The following is a 24056-nucleotide window of genomic DNA, read 5'->3' on the forward strand; positions in this document are numbered from 1 at the left end:
TTGCTTCCCACAAGAAATACAGTTATTAACTTTTACTGACATCGGTCTGAGGTAAGAGAAAGTTTCCCCAATGGGGTACTTAGCTTTGTAGAAGACTTCGGTTCTGGATTCGGAATGAAAATCTCAGGAGACGGCCGACAGGCACTTGCAAACTGCTTTTGCTTCGGGCACCGCACAGCAAGAAAGACTGAAGAAAATGGCGTCGGCTGCATCTTATATACCCCTGGCGCACTGACGTCAGGGAGGAGGTGACAGCAACCGATGCCGGACCAAGACTTTGGAACTCAGGCTGACTGGGGAACCACCTGACGGCAGGATAACCCAAGTGTAATGACTGCAGCAGTGTAACACAATGAACATCATGTTTGGTTTTCTGCCTTTTTTTTCTTTTTTTTTTTTTTTTTTTAAGAGGAATATCAGCCCTGTGAAAAGTGGAGGAAACTGATGTAGACATACATTCAATGACAGTCATCAATATTCTCTTACTAAAATTTTCAGAATGCCTTGAGGGCCTTCTGAAATAATGAGCATCAGTTCCCCCTGTTCATCTGAAGCACACATCTGCAAAGCCTCAGAGGACATGCCGATGGCAGGATCCCTTCCGGCCTCAGAAGTGGTACCAGCCTTAGAACCTGAGCTGACATCCAGATGCTTCTCCGGGACTTCAGTGGCCTTGAGAGAGACATCCAGAAGGAGAGGCGCAGCAGGAAGCTTCAGGGCTAAGTTTATTAGCCTTCTTCATAGCAGGCTCAGCAAAACACCCCAACATACCCCCCCCCCCATAAAGTCGTGCTCTAACCTTTTCAATCTCTGATTCTCAAGAAAAATACTGAGAGGAAAGGCGGCTATGTAGGGTCTTAGGAACGAAAGTTTTACAAACAGGGCAAGACTTACAGTCGTGGTTGGGCCCTAAGCAAAAGGGACACTGATTGTGACTGTATGTGGAATTTCTCTTCCACACTGGCATTTACCCTTTTTAGATGACATGTACACCTCACAGTAAAAAAAGCAGTAGCAAAAAATAAAAGAAAACTTCACCGGGTCTGTGACATCCCCCCTCTGTGTCAGTAATCAAGGAGCCTTAATCCTCACCACTAACACTGGAGAGGGACATTCACTTGGAACAAAAACAGATGCACAGTATTTCCAGCCGCAGCTCTTTGCATCAAGCACAATTTTGCATAAGAGCAAACAGGGAACACACACAGTCTGGAGTCAGGGTTTCCCTATATCGCTCTCCAGGCCCCAAAAAGACTCCTCACTAGTACAGCTACAGAGTTAAGTCCTCAGCTGAGTTTCTAAGCCACGTCCTCCTCCACCACTCTCTCTAGGAAACAAGTGCTCTGTGTCCCTACTCCAAGTAGCTGACATGCACTCTCTGAGGTTTGATTTTCTCTGACACAGACAGGCACAGACACAGACACACAGACACACAGACACAAAAGGCTGGCACAGATTTACTAGCTGTGCCACTGCCAGACTATAAGGTAATTACTGCTACTCTAAGGCTCTTACAAGGGTACCCAATTATACTGAGTGAAATTAATACTAATAGAAATGGTAGCATTTTGACCAATGCAGTAAGGCTTTCAGGAGTGGACACAGTGTCACCAAATAAATACAAGTACCCTCAAAAGTAAAAAAAATATTCCCTAAAGGACCAGCCACAATGAAAAGTTTAAAAATATTTAATAACTAACAGAATATGAAAATACTAAATATCTATTTACAATATACACAAGTTGAAATTACAGAAAACAACAACAACACAGCTGAATAGATTCACACAGATAAAGAAAATCAGTACTTAACTAATCTCACTACATTTTCCTCACTGATCTAAGGAATTACTATTCCCTAGTCACTTACTAGAGCAAGGCAAGATGGAGTAGGTGAGTGGTCTTCCTTCTTTATCAGGTCCCCAAAACAGACTGCTCTAAGACTTCAGTCTCATCCAGTATTAAAACATAATTTTTGCCCAAAACATAATTTTTGCCCTGGATAATAGAATTAAATCACATACAGTGGACACAAAGTGTGCACACGCCTGTTAAAATGCCAGGTTTTTGTGATATAAAAAAATGAGACCACAATAAATCATTTCAAAACTTTTTCCACCTTTAATGTGACCTATAACCTGTACAATACAATTGAAAAATAAATCTATTAGGGGAAAAATATAAAAAATAAAAAGCATACAATAAGCTGGTTGCATAAGTGTGCACACCCTTAAACTTTGTTGAAGCACCTTTTGATTTAATTACACCATTTAGTCTTCTTGGGTTGGCGTTTATAAGCATGGTACATCTTGAATTGGCAATATTTGCCCACTCTTCCTTGCAAAAGCGCTCCAAATCTATCAGATTGCAAGGGCATCTCTTGTGCACAGCCCTCTTCAGGTAACCCCACAGATTTTCTATTGGATTTAGGTCTGGGCCATTCCAAAACTTTAAATTTTCTTCTGGTGAAGCCATTACTTTGTTTTGGATGTATGCTTGGGATCATTGTCATGTTGAAAGGTGAAATTCCTCTTCATCTTCAGCTTTCTAGCAGACGCCTGAAGGTTTTGGGCCAGAAGTGACTTGTATTTGGAACTGTTCATAATTCCCTCCACCTTGACTAAAAGCCCCATTTCCAGTTGAAGAAAAACAACCTCAAAGCATGATACTGCCACCACCATGTTACACTGTGGGGATGGTGTTCTTTTGGTGATGTGAAGTGTTGTTTTTGCACCAAACGTACCTTTTGGAATTGTGGCCAAAAAGTTCACCCTTGGTCTCATAAGACAATAACACATTTTCCCACATGCTTTAGGGAGACCTGATGTACTGTTTTGCAAATTTTAGCTGGGCCTGGATGTTTTTCTGTGCAAGAAAAGGCTTCAGTCTTGCAACCCTACCCCCAAAGTCCATACATACAGAGAATAAGGCAGATTGTTGTCACATGTAGTACACAGCCAGTACTTGCCAGAAATTCCTGCAGCTCCTTCATGGTTGGCAGCCTCCTTAACCAGTTTTTGTCTGGTCTTTTCATCAATTTTGGGGGGACGTCCAGTTCTTTGCAACGTCACTGTTGTCCCATATTTTCTCCACTTTTTGATGACCGTCTACACTGTGTTCCATGGCATATCCAATGATGTGGAAAGTTTTTGTACCCTTCTCCTGACTGATACCTTTCAACAGTGAGACCCCTTTGATGCTTTGCAAGCTCTCTGCTAACCATGGATTTTTGCTGTAGCAGGCAACTGAGTAAATGTCAGGAAAATCCTACTAGGACAGCTGAACTTTATTTGGGTTAATCAGTCTCTTTAATTGATGGCAGGAAGAAGACTGAATGCTGTAATTAAATCAAAAGGTGCTTCAACAAAGTATTAGTTTAAGGGTGTGAGCACTTATGCAACCAGCTTATTGTACGTTTTGTATTTTTTTATATTTGTTCCCTTAACAGATTCGTTTGTTTGTCAATTGAATTGTACAGGTTATAGGTCACATTAAAGGTGGGAAAAGTTTTGAAATTATTTATTAAGGTCACATTTTTTATATCACAAAAACCTGACATTTTAACTGAGGTGAGTACACTTTTTATATCCACTGTATATCCGCCCATCTGACTTCTGGTTCCCATACCACCTTTCCTAGCAGCTGACGCAGAATCTTGTGCATATGGGTCAGTAACACACACACACACACACACACACACACACACACACACACACACACACACACACACACACACACACACACAGAGATTTGTTGCAGCTTCTGAAGTCATAAGACAATAAAACACTTCCACTCTTCCTATAATTATTAATAAACCATTCTCTGGCACAGACATTTTGTTTATGGCTGCAATCAGAAAGTACATTTGTGTACACTTACCATAAATGTAGATGTTCAAGTGTATTCACTGTTGCAGTCATCACCTGTGGGTTATCCCTGCTGTGGTAGCCCTCGACCGGCCCGAGTACCGCAGTCAATGTTTTTCTGCGTCAGCTGCTGTCACCTGCTGCATGACGTCAGGTCGTCAGTGCTATAAAGGAAGGCAACTGACACTATTACATCAGCTTTTCTTGCCCTAACCAGTCAGAGGGCCCACGTAAATATGGTAAATTGGCCCTGGTGACTAAAAGCTACTGTTAGAAACTTATGTCTCCCTAAAGAAAGAAGACATAAGGGGGAAGGAGGGTGGGAAACCAGGACTGCAACAGTGAATACACTAGAACATCTACATTTATGGTTAAGTGTACACAACTGTACTACGTTCTTCGTGTTTCACTGTTGCAGTCATCACCTGTGGGAGGATTCCAAAAAGATGAGGAGAGGGGTGCTAGGATTAGTAAGATACCTAGGAATGGGTCAGCATGCCCTGCAGAACTGCAGAGGTAAACCTTGACCTAGCCTTAGAAAACAGAGGTAGGTGGTAATGCTTGGTAAAGGTATGGACAGAAGTCCAGGTGGCAGCTTCCAGGATATCCCTGGTGGGAACTCCTCTGAGGAATGCTGTGGAAGTGGAGGCTGCCCTAGTGGAATGGGTTCAAACAGACTTGGTAGGGGGATTCTCATGCACTCTGTAGCAGAAATGGATAGCGTGATATCCATTTGGAAATGGTTTGTTTGGAAATGGGCTTCCCCCTCTGCCCCCGAGACAAAGCGGACAAGTAGTTGGTCTGTTTTCCTGAATGATTTAGTACGGTCCAAATAATATCTGAGCTGTCTGTGCATGTCTAGTGAGTGCAGAATTCTTTCCCCTTGTTTTGAGGGTTAGGAAAGAAGGTGGGCAGATGCATGGTCTGACTGAGAGTTACATTAGATACCACCTTGGGCATAAAGGAGGGATTAGTCCTCAGGGAGACCCTGCCTGCATGGAAGATGATGAAGGGCTCAATGACCATCAGTGCCTGAAGTTCTGAAACTCTTCTGGCTGAGGTGATAGCAAGAAAAAAAAGGAGTCTTCCAGGAGAGGTACCTTAGTCCTGCTGAAGCAGCAGGTTCGAAGGGTGGTAAAGTTAGTTTTTCCAAAACATATTTCAGGTCCAAGACTGGAGTGGGTGGCCTTCTGGGAGATGAGATATTAGAAGCCCCTCTAAGGAATTGTTTAATGAAAGAATGGGAGAACAGGGGCTGTTCTGTATCAAAATGAGCTGAAATGGCTTAAGCATGGATTTTAATAGAGGAGAAGGAGAGGCCACTATTAAGTCGCTCTGCTAAGTAGTCCAGGATAAGATGGATGGAAGGTTGTGAGGTATTGCCCCCTCTGGACTGGCTCCAGGAGCAGAATCTTTTCCATTTTCCTGTGTAAGATTTTCTGGTGCTGGGCCTTTTGGCATCTGTGATAAAGTCTAGGACCTGTATGCTTAACAGGGGCCCCTTGTTTGCCTTTAGAGGATTAGCCATGCTGATAGTTTGAGAATCTGCAAGTCTGAGTGCAGGATTTCCTCCCACCCCACCTTAGTTAACAGGTCTGAGATCAGGGGAAGCTGCCTCAGAGGCTGTAAGGTCAGGCTGTGCAGTAAGGGGTACCAATGTTGCCTGGGCCTATCTGGAGCAATGAGGATGGCCTTTGGTCTCTCCTCCCTTATTCTGATCAGCACTTTGGGAATAAGAGGCAGAGGAGGGAATGCGTACACAAAGAGGGTGTTCCACGGAAAGGTCAAGGCATCCACCTTCCACGCTAGGTGGTGATACTCCCTGGTACAGAATTTTTTCAGTTGATGGTTGAGATGTGAAGCAAAGAGATCCAAGATCCACCTCCGGAGTCCCCCACGCCTGAGAGATTTGTAAAAAGATTTTTCCTGTGGCGCTGCCATTCGTGGGGGTCCAGTAAGTTTCTGCTTAAGTGGTCGTTGGGTGTTGTTGATCCCAGGTAGGTACTGGGCTATCAGGTGTAGTCCCCATAGAAGAGGCTGTCAGCCAGAGGTACATCTCTAGCCTGCACAGAGGGTAAGATTGGGTCCCTCCCTGTTTTGTTGATGTACCACATTACTGTAGTGTTGTCTGTTTTGATAAGGAGAACCCCTGGCTTGAGTTGGGGTTTGAAAGACGTCAGAGCCTTTTGTACTGCCATCATTTCCTTCTGGTTGATGTGTAAGGGAAGTTGCTGGGCATCCCAAAGACCTTGGGTGCACCTGCCTTCTAGGTGAGTGCCCCAAGCTACGTCTGAGGCGCCAGTGGTAATGGTCTGCCCAGTTGGGTGTAGGGTGAAGGAAATACCATTGTCCTGGGCACAGGCCTCTGCCCACCAGAGAAACTCTGCCCTTATACAGGGGCTCAGAGGCAGAGAAGTCTCTAGAGGCTGAGAGTGCTAACACCAAAGGTTCTTTAGGTACCACTGAAGTTTTCTCATGTGAAGCCTGACCAGACGAATTAGAAGGATGCAAGATGCCATGTACCCCAAGGCTTGCAGGAACTTCCTCGCAATGAGGTGACTTCTGGAAGCCAGCTGGGTAAAGTAGACAGGCAGGAAGCTCTGCTTTTCTGGCGATAGGAAGGCCATTTGGGATGCTGTGTCCAGCAGTGCTCCCAAGAAAATAATCTTCCTGGATGGTGTTTGCGGGTTTTGACAAAGAGTAGGTCTTTGAGGAGCTTTTCTTTGTAATCTGCCTGAATGAGCCAGTCGTCCAGATAAGGGTAAATTTGTATATTTTTCTGTCTGCAAAAGGCTACGGCTGGGGCTAAGCATTTGGTGAATACCCTGGGAGCATTAGAGAAGCCAAATGGTAGAGCAGAGAACTGAAAGTGTTGTGAAAGTGTTGTCAGCCTGCTCTGAAGTGAAGGAATTTCCTGCAGGATTCCCTTATGGGGATGTGGAAGTAGGCATCTTTTAGATCTAGAGTAACTAGCCAGGCATTTTTTGTCAGCATAGGCAGCAGCTGCTGCAAAGTTTGCATTGTGAATGTGGGGACCACCGGAAAGGTGTTCATAATGGATAGATCCAGGATGGGGCGCCAAGTGCCCTCTTTTCTGGAAACAAGGTATAGTCTGGAATAAAAGCTTTTGCCTGTTTGATCTGAGGGGACGGGTTCTACTGTCCCTTGTGATATGAGAGTGTGGACTTGTTTCAATGCCTCTGTCCACTGATTTGGAGGTAAGTCTGGGTACCCTCTTGGAATTGGGAGCTCACTGAAGGAGAATTTGTATCCCTAAAAAATAATCGTTAAGACCCATTGGTCCTTTGTTACAGAAAGCCAATTTTCTTTGCAAAGGGAGATCCTTCCTCCTAGTTTTTGGTGAGTGAAAAGAGGGCAGAGGGGGAAAGAGGGAGTCATTGAGAGTTTTTGCCACACAGAAATGGCTTTGAACTCCCTGCCTTTAGAGTGGAAGTGATCCACTGTTTAGTTCTCTATCCCTGGGATAGGGGTCTGGGTGGTATGTCCCTGCACCTTGCGCCCCTGTCTGCTAGGTGCAGGAAAGGACCAGTGTTTTGACAGAACATTCCTGCTGAACCTAGGAGGTTGTACCTGAAGGAAATTTTTACTGTTTGCATAGTTTTGCTTTGTCTTCCATCTTTTTAAGCACCTCTTCTGCTTTTACTCCAAACAATCAGTCCTTATCCAAGGGTGCATCAAGTAATTTAGATCTGACATGAACAGGGAGATGATGTTCCTTCAACCATGCACGTCTCCTAATGACAGATCCTGACACTGCTGCCCTGCTTGAGGCTTCTAGGACGTCATATCCACTGTGTAATGAGAGTTTAGCCACTTGACAAGTAGAGTTCAATAAATCTGATAACTCTTTTGAATTGGCACAGTCAGGAAAGGTTGAAATCTTTTGTTGTAATATTTCCAAAGTGTGTTGTTGATACTTTAACATATGAAACTGACAGTTGAGTGCTCTGATAGCTAAGGTTGCAGAGGTGTATACTTTTTTACCCCATCTCTCCAGAACTCTGGAGTCCTTGTCAGAAGGGATAGGATTCTTTGCAGAACTAGCTTTAGCTCCTTTTGGTCCCTGGGTAATGGCCGCCACGTCTGCAACAGGATTTCTCAAGAGGTATTTATGAGAATCTGGTACTCTTAATACCAGTCAGGTTTTCTGGGAGTAGTAGGGAGGGCATCAGGAGTTAAGCCGGATTCATGGAAGACATCATCAACCACCTCTAAGATTGGAGAGATGGCCAAGGGTCTGTGCTGGGACAGGTCTAGAAACTCTCATAGTCTTTTCTTAGACTGAGGGAAGTCCTGGGATTCCCTGTGGAAATGTTCCATGAGGGTGTGAAGGGTTTCCCCCAAAGGAAAGAACTTCTGGTGGGGAGAGAGAAAGAACGGATTCCTCCACTTCTGAATCCTCATAAGCAGTCAGAGGTTGTTGCTTCTCTTCAAAATATGAATAATCAGACTCCTCAGAATCCTCTTCTGTCAGTATTTCTGAAGAAGGTCTCTTTTCCTTTTAGAAGGTGTGGCCTGACTACCCCTGATAAGGGTAATAAGATCCTCTGCTATTTTAAGCATTTGAGGTTGGGGTGGTGGAGCAGGAGAAAAATGGTGGCTAGAGGCCGTATTCCTAGGAGTGGCCTTGCCTCTAGGCCTAAGAGTATCCATCGGTCAGAGAGAAACGGTAGTTGGAGGAGAAGACGCCATTTGTTGTCTAGATTCTGTAGTGCGAAAAACCTCCTCGGAAGCCGGTGCCTGCATCGCGGCTCCCGACTCAACCAAGGCAGAGACAACCAAAGTCTCGGAAAACGAAAATGATTTCTGCGGCATACCGGACTCCAAAAGGGTCTCAGTAGAGGCCTGCGAAAATATCGAATTGGGCATCAGGAGCTGTGAAGGCACCATACTGAATTCTGGAGAACTAACGACCTGCTTAGCGGTACAGTCATTGGAAGGCTTAGCCTTGTGTGGTCTGTCTCTATCTTTATCCACACTTTTTTGGAAGACAAAAATACCTGGCTACAGTAAGAGCTCTACGACTAATGGTTCTCGCATTAAAGAGGGCACAGAACCGGCAATGGGAGTCATCATGGTCTGGGCCTAACAAGTGACGCAGTATGAATGGAAATCTCAGTGTGGTATTTGCTTTCCACCAGTGAGACAATTGTTAACTTTTTCAGACATCGGATAGTGCAAGAAAAAAGGATCCCCAACGGGGTACTTAGCTTTAGATGTTTTCAGCTGTAATTCAAACTCTGGTAGCGGCCGACTGGCACACTTGTGAACTGCTTCTGCTACGGGCTCCACAGAAGAAAGACTGATGTAATGGCGTCGGCTGCCTTCCTTTATAGCACTGACAACCCAACATCATGCAGCAAGCGACAGCAGCCAACGTAGAAAAACAACTGCATTCGCATAAGTGTAAATCGACTATCTGCACGGAGATCGCGGTACAGTGGGGAGTTGAAATTCATTCACATCTCCACTGTAGTGCGATCTTGGAGTTAGAATATATAAGTAGGGGGGGTGTGGGGGGTGCAGGGGGGCTTGCCCCCCCTGCAAAAATGTGATAGCTGTATAGGAGTTTGATTTAATCAACTCCTATATGGCTATCACATGGTGGTTTCAACAACAATGTCGACTCAAATGTGTAGAGCATTTGGTACGACACTGTGAACTGTAGGGTTTTTTCACTTTCAGTATTACCATTCGTTTATCTGAACAGAAAATGTTTTTCCGTTCGGTTTTTCTTAATACCTGATCTTGGAATATGGGTTGATAACAAAGAGGGTATGCCTTCACTAGGATTTAGTTTGATCTAATCAGCAGTAGTGTGTGGGGATGGGTACTTGATGTTCTAACATGCACTTTTACAGCCCTGTTCAAATTGTTTGCCATGTACACCCTGGTTTAAAATTAAACAATATGTATATTTTCCACACCTACTTCTAAGTATATAAAAGCTGATATGTTTAACATTGTTAAAATATTTCAGATTTTTTGTTACTGAGGATTGCTAGTCTGACTAATAAATGCTTGTTGCTTTGGAACACTACCTGGGTTTCATGGTTTTTGGAAATTATTGTGTCCGAGCTCATCAATGAAGTTTTAAGCCCACTAGTTTCTCTGTTTTTTTATTTTTTTGTTTGTTTTTTTTTCTATTTACTCAACTAATACAACTGACAACAATATTTTACATCAGCACCTCACAAAAACTGCTTTATACTTAAAACATGAATATGAGCAAATGTACTTTGCATGACATTCACAACCTCAACTACTTTATAAACAAATGGCACAATCAGATTTTTGTTTGAAATCTGGAACAAAACAGGAAATAGTTCAAAATGTATGTGCAAAACTAAGGCATTATCCAGCTAGTCATGGCTGTAAAACAGTTAAATATATCCACAGTACCACTACCCAATATTAATTTTACAGCACAAGTACGGAAGAAAATACTGATTTCAATAGACCATCCTAATTTTATGGTACTTTGCATAGCTGTATGGTATGAACTGCTTTGTAATGGATTATTAAAATGCAGCATAAGTTGGTATATACAAAAAGGCATCAAAATCAGCCATAAAAAGTACAGTTTTGTAAGAACTTATAACAGTAGATGTCCTAATAATCCCTTCTGCATTGTTCATGACAAATGGGTGGTCACAACTGACATCTGGCCAGGGTACCAAAGCGTTAGCCTCCCAAGGTTGTATGTCTGACACATTACCTCAGCAAATATGCACTGGGATATACAGATGAACATACAAGGGTGGATCCTCAGATTATCTCTAAGCCAGTGGCCTGAAGAGTACTGAGAGAGGGAGAAGTACAGTTGTGTACACATACCATAAGTGTAGATGTTCGAGTGTATTCATTGTTGCAGTCATCACATTTGGGTCATCTGCCAGCAGGTAGCCCTCAGCCAGCCTGAATACCAGAGTCTTTGGATTTCTGCGTCTGATGCTGCCGCTTCTTCCATGACGTCAGGTGTATAAAACATACAGCCGACACCATTATACATTATATCAGTTTTTCTTGGCCCAGATGTCAGGTGCCCCCAAAATGGGAAGCAATTATATGGTATGGAACACCCCCAGAAAAACAAAAATACACGATATAATATATACCAAACAAAAAGAAAAGGTGGAGCCAAGAGAAGTCTGGGGGTAGGAGGGAGGGTAACCAAGACTGCAACAGTGAATACACTCGAACATCTACATTTATGGTAAGTGTACACAACTGCAGTATGTTCTTCATGTTTCACTGTTGCAGTCATCGCATTTAGGTTGATTCCCAAAGCTAAGGAAGGGTGGAGGCAGTTAAAGAACACTGGGGCTAGCAATCAGGCCCTGTAAGACTGCTGTGGCAAATCTAGCTCTGGATTTGGAAAAGATAGGCAGGTGGTAATGCTTGGTGAAAATATATACAGAGCTCCAGGTGGCAGCTTCCAGGATGTCCCTGGTAGGGACTCCTCTGAGAAATGCTGTAGAGGTAGATGCAGCCCTGGTGGAATGTGATCTTATCCCCTGTTGGGTAGGTTTTCCATGGTGCTTGTAGCAGAAATGGATGCAATGGGCTATCCACTTGGAAATGGTTTGCTTTGAAATGGCCTTCCCCTCTGCCCCTGCAGAAAAACTAACTAGCAGTTGGCCAGACTGAGAGGTTTAGTTCTGTCCAAGTAGAATCTAAGCTGTCCGTGCACATCCAGAGAATGGAGCATCCTTTCCCCCTTATTTTGAGGATTAGGGGAAAAAGTAGGCAAATTAATGGACTGGTTTAGAGCCACACTGGACACCACCTTGGGCATAAAGGATGGATTAGTCCTGAAGGAAACCCTGTCCACATGGAAGATAATGAAGGGTTCCACTGCCATGAGGGCCTGCAGTTCAGACACTCTTCTTGCTGAAGTGATGGCTAGAAGTAAGGCTGTTTTCCAGGAAAGGAATTTCAGTTCTGCTGCAGCAGCTGGTTCGAAAGGTGCAAGAGTGAGTTTTCCCAATACAAAGTTAAGGTCCCATGCTTGAGTGGGAGCTTTCCTGGGGGGCCTTAAATTTTTGTCCCCTCTTAGGAATTGTTTTAGCAGGGGATGAGAGAAGAGGTGTGGCTGGGTGTTATAATGAGCTGAAATGGCAGAGGCATGAATTTTAACTGAACAGAAAAATAGGCCCTTGTGCAGCACTTCTGTTAAATAATCTAGAATATGGGGGAAGATGGGCACCGTTTTGCCCCTCCTATGAGCCTGGCTCCAGGAACAGTATTCTTTTACACTTTTCTGAATAGGATTTTCTAGTACTAGGCCTCCTTGCCTCAAGAATGACATCCAGCACCTGCTTGCTGAGGGTTGTTAGGGGTGAGCTCGGGGAATTAGCCAGGCTGCAAGGTTCGGGGTTTGAAGCTGAGGGTGAAGAATCCAGCCCACCTGCTGGGACAACAGGGGGGGGGGGTCTGTGGCAGGTGCCATGGTTGTAGCCTTGTCAAACTGCGCAAAAGGGGATACCAGTGCTGGCGTGGCCAGTCTGGGGCAATCAGTATTGTCCTTGGCTTGTCCTGTTTGATCTTTAGCAGAACCTTCGAGAGGAGAAGCAGAGGGGGAAAGGCATAAATTGAGAAGATTTCCCAGGAAAAGGACAGGGCATCCACTTTCCAAGCTTGACTGTGGGGAGTTATTGTGCAGAATTTGTTCAATTAGTAGTTCTGAGGGAAGGCAAACAGGTCTACCTCTGGTGTCCCCCATTCGTTCCTGAAGAGCTTGAATATTTTGGATTCCAGTTTCCATTCGTGTGGGTCTATGAGATTTCTGCTTAAGTCGTCTGCCAGTTAATTTAGTTTGCCTGGCAGGAATTGAGCTTGCAGGTTCACTTGGTAGTTCAAGGCTGTGTTCCACAGAGCCATGGTTAGTCTGCAGAGTGGGTAGGAATGGGATCTCCCCTGCTTGCTTATGTACCACATAAATGTGATGTTGTCTGTCTATCAGTAGTTGCCCTGGAAGAATAAGATCTTTGAAGGCTGTCAGAGAATTCTGTACATCTAACATTTATTTTTGATTGATATGCAGGTGCATCTGTTTTGGGGTCCATTTGCCCTGAATGCACTGCCCTGCCATGTGAGCCCCCCATGCATAGCCTGATGTGTCGGTTGTTAGGGTTTGGGTGGCAGGGGGTAGAGTGAAAGGGAGTCCCTTGCTGTGGTAGCAGGCCTCTACCCATCAAAGGAACTCTGTTCTTAGACAAGGAATGATAGGAATCATTGTTTCTAGGTCCTGAGAATGACGACAATTTAGACTTTTCAGATACCATTGAAGTTTCCTCATATGCAGTCTTGCATATGGAATTAACAGAATGCAAGAGACCACAAACTCCAGGGCTTGCAGGATCTTCCTTGCAGAGAGCTGGGGTTTTGTGGCCAGTAAGTTGAAGTAGGTTGTCAAGTAAACTTATTTCTCTGGAGTGAAGAATGCCATCTGGGAAATTGTGTTCAAGCTTGCTTACAGGAATACAATCTGTTGGCAGGGTACTAGGTGTGATTTTGTCTCGTTGAGGGTGCACCCCAATGAGGTTAGAAGTCTCTCTACAAATACCATGTGTTGTAATAACAAGTCCTAACTTTCTGCCTGAATCAGGCAATCGTCCAAGTATGGGTAAATCTGAATATTTCTCTGCCTGCAAAATGCAATGGCTGGAGCTAGGCACTTGGTGAATACCCTGGGTGCAGTAGATAAGCCAAAGGGAAGTGCAGAGAACTGATAGTGCATGGAGCCCGCCCTGAAATGTAGGTATTGTCTGCAGGATTCCCTTATTGGGATGTGCAGGTAAGCTTCCTTTAAGTCTAGGGTTGCCAGTCACGCATCCTACGCTAGCATAGGAAGAAGCTGTTGAATAGTTAGCATTTTGAATTTTGGAACCATCAGAAAAGTGTTGAGAATAGACAGGTCCAGGATAGGACGCCAGGAGTTTTCTTTTCTGGGAACCAGGAACAGTCTTGAATAAAAACCTTGTCCCTTTTGTTCTGCTGGGACAGGTTGAATAGCCCTGATACTGAGGAGAGAGAGAGAGAGCACTTGTTTTTGGGCCTCCCCCCACTGATTTGGGGGGAGGTCTGACCATCCACTTGGGGTTGGTAATGAGTGGAATTGGAATCTGTATCCTACGGAAATTATGTTTAAAACCCATTTGTCCTGGGTAACAAGTTCCTAGTTTTTTGCATGCAGAACGAGCTTTCCTCCTAAGGGAGCCAATAGTTGAGCAGGGCTTGGAAGAGTTAAGGATAAGTCATTGTGCCATTTTTCCAAAAGGGGGGTGGCTTACTACTCCCTGCTTTGGAAGTGGGAGCCCCCCACTGCTTAGATCTGTGCATAGCCTGAGACTGAAGTCTTGGTGGTCTGCTGCTCCTAGGTTTGGACTGAGAAGGCCTGGAAGGGACTGGAAAAGACCAGTTCTTTGAAGGCCAATGCCTACTGAATCTAGGAGGCTGCACTTGTAAGAAATCTTAACAGTTTGCATAGATTTAACTTTTTCCTCCATCCTTCTGAGGACCTCTTCTGCTTTGTTGCCAAAAAGGCGGTCTTGGTTTAAGGGTGCATGCAGTAATTTAGCTTTAACATGATCTGGCAAGTTTTGTTCCTTAAACCAAGCATGCCTTCTAAGTACAAACCCAGTGACAGCAGCCCTGCAAGATGCTTCCAAAGCATCAAAACCATACTGCAAAGTAGGTTTACCAACTTGTTCAGCAGAATGCATTAAGTCTTGCAACCTGTGTTCAGCACAGTCAGGAATCAACATCATTTTCTGTTTAAATAGTCCCAGAATATGCTGATGATACTTTAACATATGAAACTGGTAATTCAAAGTCCTAATGGCCAAAGTAGCAGAAGTGTATACCTTCTTACCCCATCTGTCTAAAGCTCTACAGTCCCTATCAGAAGGGGTAGGATTTTTGGCAGTAGTAGCCTTAATGCCTTTTGGTCCTTGGAAAATGGTCTCTGGATATGCAGTGGGATTTTTGAATAAGAATTTGAGAGAGTCAGGTACTCTGTAGTACCGGTCAGGTTTCCTGGGAGCTGGAGGCAAAGTGTCTGGGGTAAGGCTGGATTCTAAGAAAACATCATCTACAATCTCCAGAACAGGAGGGATAGCTAGAGTCCTGTGTTGAGGCAGGAGTAAAAATTCCCTGTCTCTTTTTGGACTCAGAGTAGTCCTGGCTTTCCCAGCGGAAATGCTCCCTATGGGTATGCAAGGTTTCACCAGAAGAAAAATCTTCTGGAGGGGAATCAGAGGGAATGGAATCCTCTGCATCAGAATCCTCATAAGTAGGTAAGGGTAAACCCTTGTAGTCAGAAGGAACAAAGAAGAGTTAGAAGGAAAATCAGTCCTAGGTCTCTTAGAGGGGGAAGGCTGGCTTCCCCTAATTAAGGTAATAAGGTCTTCAGCCATTCTAATCATTTGTTTTTGAGGCACATGGGCCTGAGTATACGGTTTGGTTGCCTGTTTTCTAGGCGTAGTGCAAGCTTTAGGCCTGAGGAATTCGGCATTTCGAGCTTGAAACAAAGTCATCAGTTTAATATGAAAGTCGGTAGGCCTGAATACACCCTCAGAAGCCGGTGCCTGCACAGCAGCTCAGGACCCATCCAAGGTAGAGACATCCGCAGGTTCCGTAGTCGAAGAAGCATCTCGCAGCATACTGGACTCCAAATAGGTCTCAGTAGAGGCCTGCGAATCTGTAGTAGCGGGTAGCAGGGGCTGCGAAAGCACCTGAGTACCGGCGGACTAGCGACTAGCTTAATGGAAGCGTCATTGGCAGTTTGGACCTATGTGGTCTGTCTCTGTCTTTATCCTTACGTTTTTTCAGAAGATCGGTAGTGGGATGGCTTAACAAAGCCATTTCTGGTGTACGGAGATCGAAAACGAAAGTATTTAGCTACAAAAATAGCCTGACAACAAATAGTTCGGGCATTGAACAAGGTACAAAACTGAGAGCGATGGACGTCGTGGTCTGGGCCTAGACAGGTGACGCAGTAAGAATGAAAATCTCTAGGAGGTATTTGCTTTCCACAGGCAAAACAATTGTTAATTTTTTCTGACATTTGGTTAGAACAAGAAAAAAGGATCCCCAACAGGGTACTTATCTTTTTGAAGACTTCAGGTTTGAAACTCGAAAACGAAAATTTCAGGAGTCGGCCTACCGGCACTTGCGAACTACTTCTGCTTCGGGCACCGCATGGCAAGCAAGACTGATGTAATGGCGTTGGCTGCATGTTTAATACCCTGACTACCTGACGTCATGGAAGAAGCGACAGCATCCGATGCAGAAATCCGAAGACTCTGGTATTCAGGCCGGCTGAGGGCTACCTGCAGGCAGATAACCCAAATGTTAGGACTGCAACAGTGAAACACGAAGAACATCTGGTTAGCTAGGAAGGTTGCAGCTGGAATACGTAAGTAAATTCCCCATTCTCATGTAACACAGCAGAGGTTAAAGCAAAGGGGAGAAGAACAGAAATGTTGAAGTGAGGAAGACAAGAGGGGGTGGAGGGTGGGATGGAATACTTCAACAGTGATCAGATGCACATCTACTGTTACGTTAAGTTCTTACACAGCTGTACTATGCTCTGACTGAAATTGTTGTTGCTGTACTCCTGACAAATGAGTGATTCCCAGACTTAAAGGAGGAAGGAAGGATGGCTGGATACTGACAAGAGTTGTCCACCAGTCCGCACAGGACTGACCCAGGAAAAGCCTGGACCTGGAGAAAAAAAATCATGGTGTGTACAGAGGACCAAGTGGCAGCATCCAAGACAGATCTGGAGTCTATTCCTTTGTGAAAAGCCCCAGAGGATACCACTGCTCTAGTGGAATGTACTTTAGGGCAGAAAGGCAAGGTCTTCTCATAGTGCAAGTAGCAGAAAGAGATGGTCTTAGAAATCCAAGCTGCAACAGTTTATTTTGAGACCAGATGACCCAGCTTACAGCTCATAAAATGATACAAACAGCTGGTTAGTCTTTCTGAAGGATTTAGTTTTGTCCAGATAAAAATCTGAGTTGCCTGTAAACAACCCGTTTTGTGGACTGGGAGAGAAAGTGGGTAGGTGCATAGCCTGACTGAGAGACAGGTCATTCACTATGCTAGACATGAAGGATGGATTAACAATGAGAATTACCGTTGTGAAAAATAAGAATTGGGGGGGGGGGGGTCCATAAAACCTTGTAACTCAAACCAAGTACAGAATTTTCGAGAAGTGGAAGATGCTGTTCAAAAAGAGGCAGTTTAAGCTTGCCCAGCACAAAAGTAAGATTCCAAGGGGGAGACATGGGTTTCCCTTGATGGGTTAAGATGCAGGACTCCCCTGAGGAAAAGCTTGATCTCCACTTGAGGCATAAGTGAAGAGCTAAGAGGGAGACGGTCACTGATACTGACAGATGAGCTTTATACAAGAGTAGGCCAAACCTGATCAAAGTAGTTCATGAGATGCTGCAATACAACAGGAACAGTGACAAGAGTGGGTCCTGACAATGTTTGCGGTACCAATAAGAAAACTTTCGCCATTTAGCTGTTTAAGATTTTCTGACTGGCTTCTCGCAGGACTTGGACTTGAACAACCTCTTTAGAGAAGAGATGTCCTTGAAAAATCAAAACCCTACCATCCACAGGTTCAAGTTGACAGATGGAAGATTTGGATGGAGAAGCAATCCTTTTTGCTGAGCTATCACGTCTGACTTTCCTGTAATTTCCCTTTGTCAGGTGATATAGGAGGGGAACCCAATGCTGCCTCAGACAAAAGGGTGTCAAGTTAAAGAAGTTTTAGTGCTTCATGTTGGGCCATGACTTTTTGGAAGAAGAGGCAGAGGAGGAAAGGCATAGAGGAACTTCCCTATCCACTGGAAGGAAAAGGCATCTGTCCCCTCCAGGCTGTAGGGTAAGGGTCCCTGGTGCAGAATTGGAAGAGCTGATGGCTGGTTGGTAATGCAAACAGCAGTGCCACACTGAAGGGTAGACACCTAGAAAACCTCTCTGTTCAAAATTCATTCCTGGTGGGCCTCCACTGAGCAGCTAGGGGAGTCTGCTAACACACTGCCCTGAGAAGAGATTAAATGGCTGTGAGGGTGATGCCCATCACGGTGGCCAAGCTCCATGTCTCTTGTACTAACTGTACAGTTGGTAAGACCTAGTGCCTCCCTGTTTATGCATCACATTACTGCAGTGTTGTCTGTGTATACCAGGAGTGTCCCAGGTTTCCAAAGATGAGCAAAGATCTGAAGGACTTTAAGAGGAGCCCTCATTTACTTCAGAATGATATGCTCCTTCAAGAAATGAGGCTGCCATTAGTCTTGCACTCGGTGTGACCTTGTCGGTGTCCCCCACTACTCATCCAAGGCATGTGTTAACCTGTTGAAGAGGAGGAGATGGTGTGAAAGGCAGTCCTGGGTTGAGGATGCCCTGTCACTTCGACCAAAACAATTCCTTTTTGAGACAAGGGAGGAGTGCAATGGTATGCCTAAAGGATGACAGCACTGGGACCATATAGATTTCCGGTACCACTGGATTTTCTTCCTGTGCAGTCTGGCCAGAGTGAGCACAGGAATAGTGGCTGCCATGAACCCCGAAGTTATTAGCACCTCCTTTGGGTTATAGATGAGACATTTTATAAATAATTGGACAGACTATGTATGTTCTCCTGAGGGTGGAAGGCAAGCATTTTCCTAGTGTCTGCAGCTCAGAAAAACTAGGTCCTGCATAGGACTGTGTGATTTTATTTTGTGAAACCCAGACCTGTCAGGAGTTAGAGGGTGAAGTGTAAATTCTGGAAAAAAAATATCTGGAGAGACAGAGACAGGATCAAAAGGTCTCCCAGGCAGGGGAAGAGCTGAATTCCCTGAATGTGACAGAAAGCTACTACTGGAGCTAGACACTCTGTGAACACTCCTGTGGCTGCAGAGAGACCAAAAGGCAAAACAGTAAACTGAAAATGCAAGGAGCCAGAAAACCTGAGGAATCTCCTGCAAGAAGGAAGAATGGGAATGTGTAGGCATTCTTCAGACCTAGTGACACAAAGTTTGGGAGAGGATAAAAAGCAGAAGAGTACGAAGACAGAGCATTTTGAAGGATGGCACCTTCAAGTAAGTGTTTAAGAGAGATAGGTCTAGGATGGGTTTCCCTGCCCTGCTTTCCTTGGCACTAGAAAAAATCCTGGAGTGAAATCTTTTCCCATGAAGTCCTTTGGAACTTGTTTGATGGTGCCCTGATTTAAGAGGTCTTGAATAATGGAGGCAATAAGGGACACTTGGTTGTGAGGAGGATGAGGAATGCTTTTCAGAGGGGGAATATCTTCCCATAACATGGTATAATCATCGTTGATGACAGTCAGGACCCACATCTGTGGTAACAGCTTCCCACATGGCTAGGGACAGAAATGGTCTCTGGGGAGGAGAAATCAGTTGTGAGGGCAGGGAGAGTAGGTGCTGTAGAGGTAGTCTGATTTCTGCTTCTAAAGATAGGTCTCCCCGCTGGAGGTTCCTTATAGGGTTTTGTCAGGCTACCTTTTCATAGTTTTTTTTTTCTTTGTTTCTGAGCTATCCTACGATCCCTTCTGATGCGACAGGTAGACTTACATGGGTAGTTCCTATAGTATGTAGGAACTGAAGAGAGTAAAAACCTGTCTGCACTCTTTCACAGTCTTACTCTGGTCTCGTAACATGAGGACCAAACAGGAAGTCTTTACCCAAGGGGAAGTCAAAGTTTTGATATGAAATCTTCAGGGACAGACTTGCTGTGAAATCATGCACACCTAAGCATAACAGATCTTAGTGGCAGCTGCCCTGGAAGAAGCATCTGCATCATCATAACTGCACTTAATGCTGTATCTGGCTGTTTGAATGGCCTGGGATAGTAACCTCTGCATTTGTTGCTTTGAGTCTGCTGTAGGAGAGTCCAGCATAACTTTGTTTAAGGAATACAGGACAGAGATGAAGCATTGTCATCAGAGTTTGATAGTTAACTGCCATAAAAACAAAGAGCAGCAGAGGTGTAAACCTTCTTTCATCTACCTACAGCCCTACCGTCTTTGCCTATAGGTAGGGCATTAGCACTGAGCAAAAGCTTAGAGGGCTTACCTGAAAAGAGAGATAATGCAGAGGGGATCCGCCACTGGACTCTTGTACAATTATTCGAAATCACAGGCACCTTGGAAACCTGTCTGGCCTTTTAGGAGCTGAAAGTTGGGAATCTGGTGCAGAAAAGTTGGAATGAAAGGCCTCCTGGAAGGCCTCAAGAAAGGAGGAACTGGAGAAGGGTAGGAGTAGCCATTTTTAAAAGGCTGTAATACCTCTTCTGAACACCAGAGATCTGACTGGATTGCCACTCAAAGTGTTTCATCATGTTCTGGATAGTCTCCCCAAAAGAAGCTTCCTCAATACAGGAATCTGGTGACAGGGAATCCTCATCGGAAGACATCTATCCTGAGGAATGCAACTTAGAGTTATAGTGTAGAAAATGGTCAGAATTGTAGTCTTGTTCATCTCTAAGGTGTTTTTGAGAAGTAGCCTGCAGTTGTGGAGACCCAAACGAGAGACGTTTCACGAGCATAACTGTTTTGAACAAACCCTGTAAGAAATCTATCCACTCCTTTTCCCTAGTTACTGAGGGGGAGGCCACATGCCTAGTCTTCTGTTTTTTTCTTTTTAGATGTAAAGTCTACCTAGATGAGAAGCGGAGGCTCAAAACCCTGTCTGACTTCTATTAGAGAGCCTGGGATCTTTTCCTTAACTAAAATTTGAGAGATGCTGTGAAGTCCCTCAGAAATGACTACTCGCGGTTCATCAGACATAGCAGTCTGCAAAGACTCAGGAGTCATACTGTCCTCAGACGGGGTCTCAATAGTGAGCAACTGAAAGGTAACATGGTGTACCGCAAGTTCTGGAACCTCAGAGGGTAAGCGGGAGTCTGAAAAGCTGAACTTTGGAGCCATCCTGGGCCGCTTTAGCTTCTTTTTTGGTAGAAGAGGAATGGCAGAGGATGCAGATTTGGCCATCTTTCACTGGACCAAGCATTTAAGATGCTGAGTCTCTAGAAAGGTGTTTTAAGAGAAAGCCTCGACCTAAGGGGTCTGGGAACAAACAACAGACAGACTGAGCAAGATTTGCGATCATGTTCCAGGCCTAGACAAAAAAGACACTTGGTATGCAAGTCCTTGCATGGAATCTGCCTACTGCACTTGTGCTTACTCCTTCTAGCGGACATCCAACAGCTTTCAGCAAGGCAACATACATACAAAGGAAGTTTCCCCAATGGGCCACATATCTGGATACATGATTGCCATTTGGTCGTTGGCACCTTTACTTCAATCAGTCCGACAGATGCAAGACCTGTGTTCAAGATAGCAGCAAGACGGTCGCAGGATCCACGCTTGTACATCCATCTATATATCCCAATACATATCAGCGAATGTCACTCATCGGACATATGACATTGGGAAAGTAAAGCGTTAGTATCCCAGATGGACGTCAGAGGTGACAACCCATTTGTCAGGAATAGTACAACAGTGATTTCAGTCAGGACATTACATGACATGGACTGTGTCATAACAAGTTACTGAAACACAACAATCATATGTGAAGTTGGCATACACAAGATGGCACCACAATCATCCTTAAGAAAATCTGTTTCACCTAAATGAATGGATGGAAAGAGAGACAGGCTGATAGATGGACAGAAAAAGACATACCTTCACGGCGATCATTTCGTAGGATCCGTACTTTCTCAATTTTTGCCAGTAAGGCACCATCCTCCGCTGAAAGAGAATGAGCAAATACAACCATGAATAAGAATTGTATTAATCAACCACTCTGAGTAAAGCAATGAAGGAATTGCTCTAATAAACTCACCACTGTCACTGTAGTCGTCGACCAGGATGAGTTCTTTGATCAAATTCGATGGACTTTTTCTAAGAACACTAAAGTAAATAAGCAATGTAAAAGGAAAGAACGTTAGAAACAGGTTTCTAGAAAAATTTGACTAAACATTACAATAACGTAACCTGCTGTGTTATTACTCGGGACAAAACAGCTTCACCAGATTCATTCCCTAGCACAGGCATACTCATACCTCTCACCGGCCCAGAAATTTGTATAATGTCCATATTTTTAGCTAATATTTTGACCTGTTCCTTACAATTTTTTTGATGTTCTGGCAAATCTCTTAGGACTGAAGTCACTAAATAATGACAGACATTTGAGTTTCAGACTCCATATCCTTCATAACATGCCTGCTAATGCAAAACCTATTATTCTAGCAAATTTCCAAGTTTTTAAGAGCAATAATTAAAATCTGTCCCTAATTTTGGGTCTTTGTTTCCCCTGGCTTTGTCCAGAATTCTATCTCCTATCACCTATCTCTGTGGCATAAGCTGCAACTGCAGTGAGTTTGGAGAAAGGGCACATGTAATGCAGGGTTCAAATCCAACATTACAGCTTTTACGACTCATTACAAAAATCACTGCAGATGAACTACCCATCCATCCACGGCTCCTTTTTCCTCCATTTCTGCACATGGGGTTGGTGTGTCACTTCAACAGTGACAATCATCTATAGCCAAGATTTACACTGCCAGTTGGCTAGTCCTGCAGCACTAGTTCTTCCAAATCACACACTTGCATGCACACTCACACCTGTGGCCAATTTAGAGTGTCCAGCCACCTACTACATGTCTTTGAAATGTGGGAGGAAATCCACACAAACACAGGGAGAAAATGCAGACTCCGCACAGAAGGCTAACCAGCCAAGAATCAAACTGAGGAATCTCTTGCTGTGAGCTGACAACACTATCTGCTGCACCACTGTGCAGCACTGCAGATGAACTACATGAGAAAAAAAATACAGATATTTGCACTAATACCACTCTTGTAACATGAAGGAACACCATGCAATAACTTAGGGTTTTGCCAGTCTAGAGACAGGTTTAAATTTTGCAGTCTCAACATGGAAATATTCTGTAGCCCAGAATAAACCATTTCAATTTAACAGATGCAGAGAGAAATTATCAGCTACAGAACCATTTCAGCAGACAATTAATGACAATTTAGGCAGCAATTACAGCTTTACCACAAACAAATATCAACATTACAGAGCAGATGTTTTAGCAGCTATGCACAGCACCAACCCCAACATTAGTGGAGTTACAGCAGAAAAATGTGAACAAACATATCTCTCTTCACTCTTTCCATAGAAAATTTCAAAAACTCCAGTGGGAAGAACCAAAAAGAGGAGAAATTCCTGTTGTGTGCATGTGTGTGAACACTGGTTCTAGGTGATGATCACTGCTGATGCAACACCCTGACCATCCACATACAAAATGGGAAAAGGGAGTTGATGCTGATATACATATAAATTAGATACAAAGAAAAGATAACTGGCTTCAATAATTGGTTAAATAGCCAGTGTTATTCCAGTAGGATGCTGTAGGTGTCAGCATGGGATAAGGTGCTTGAAAGTTATTCTTGCTTTTTTAAGTATGGCCTGCAATTTCCGGGTTTTTGTAAACCAACTAAAGCTTTTGCTTCTTCTAGTGATTTTTTTTGTTCGGCAAAGTGCAGTTGAAGGGCATTCCAATGCAACTAATATATCAGTTCCAAGATAGAACAACCTTAATTAATGTGATCCTAATTAATGCCAGAAGTCTAAACAATAAATTGACTGATGTTGAACTACTCTTGCATTTAGAAAATATCCAGGACTGCGTAGTTAATAAAACTCACTTTAAATATAAAGACAGCACTGCCTTTATATCAGGGTTTTGTACTTTTCATGCCTCCAAGCCCAGCTGCAACTGTGATAATGTCTCCAAATTTGTCAAGGAATACACTTCCTTAAGACAGATCCCTAGGGACTCAAACTGAACTTGCTGAACTACAAATGACTTTGGGTAGGATTAATCATCAACTAAGGGCTTGTTACAGAACATCTTTGCCACTGATGACCATGCAAGATTTCTCCGTGTTCTACACTACTGGCAAAAAATGCCCTTACTTCTGGGTGACTTAACTACCCTTCAGTAATTGGAACAGCTATACCTCCCAATGCAGGATATGCCCAAAAATTCATAAAACTTGACAAAATTTCCCTAGAGCAGGTGGTAAAGAAACCTACTAGAGGGTACGGCATTATAAACCAGATACTTACAAATATGGCCACTT

General features: G+C 44.0%; 1 protein-coding gene across 6 annotated transcripts in view; it reads right to left on the reverse strand.

Annotated features, from left to right (window-relative positions):
* The window catches only part of GALNT2 (polypeptide N-acetylgalactosaminyltransferase 2), a 1695325-nt gene that overhangs the window by 853621 nt on the left and 817648 nt on the right, over positions 1–24056 (reverse strand). For all 6 annotated transcript variants that reach the window (XM_044076112.1, XM_044076089.1, XM_044076094.1 and 3 more), the window contains 2 exons: positions 21751–21818; positions 21591–21656 (listed from right to left, as the gene is read on the reverse strand). In XM_044076112.1, coding sequence (XP_043932047.1) covers positions 21591–21656; positions 21751–21818 — 134 coding nt within the window. The remainder of the gene's footprint in view (positions 1–21590; positions 21657–21750; positions 21819–24056) is intronic.

This window comes from Protopterus annectens, chromosome 1.part1, assembly GCF_019279795.1.
Source record: "Protopterus annectens isolate FY-2018-M chromosome 1.part1, PAN1.0, whole genome shotgun sequence".
Lineage (NCBI taxonomy): Eukaryota > Metazoa > Chordata > Ceratodontiformes > Protopteridae > Protopterus > Protopterus annectens.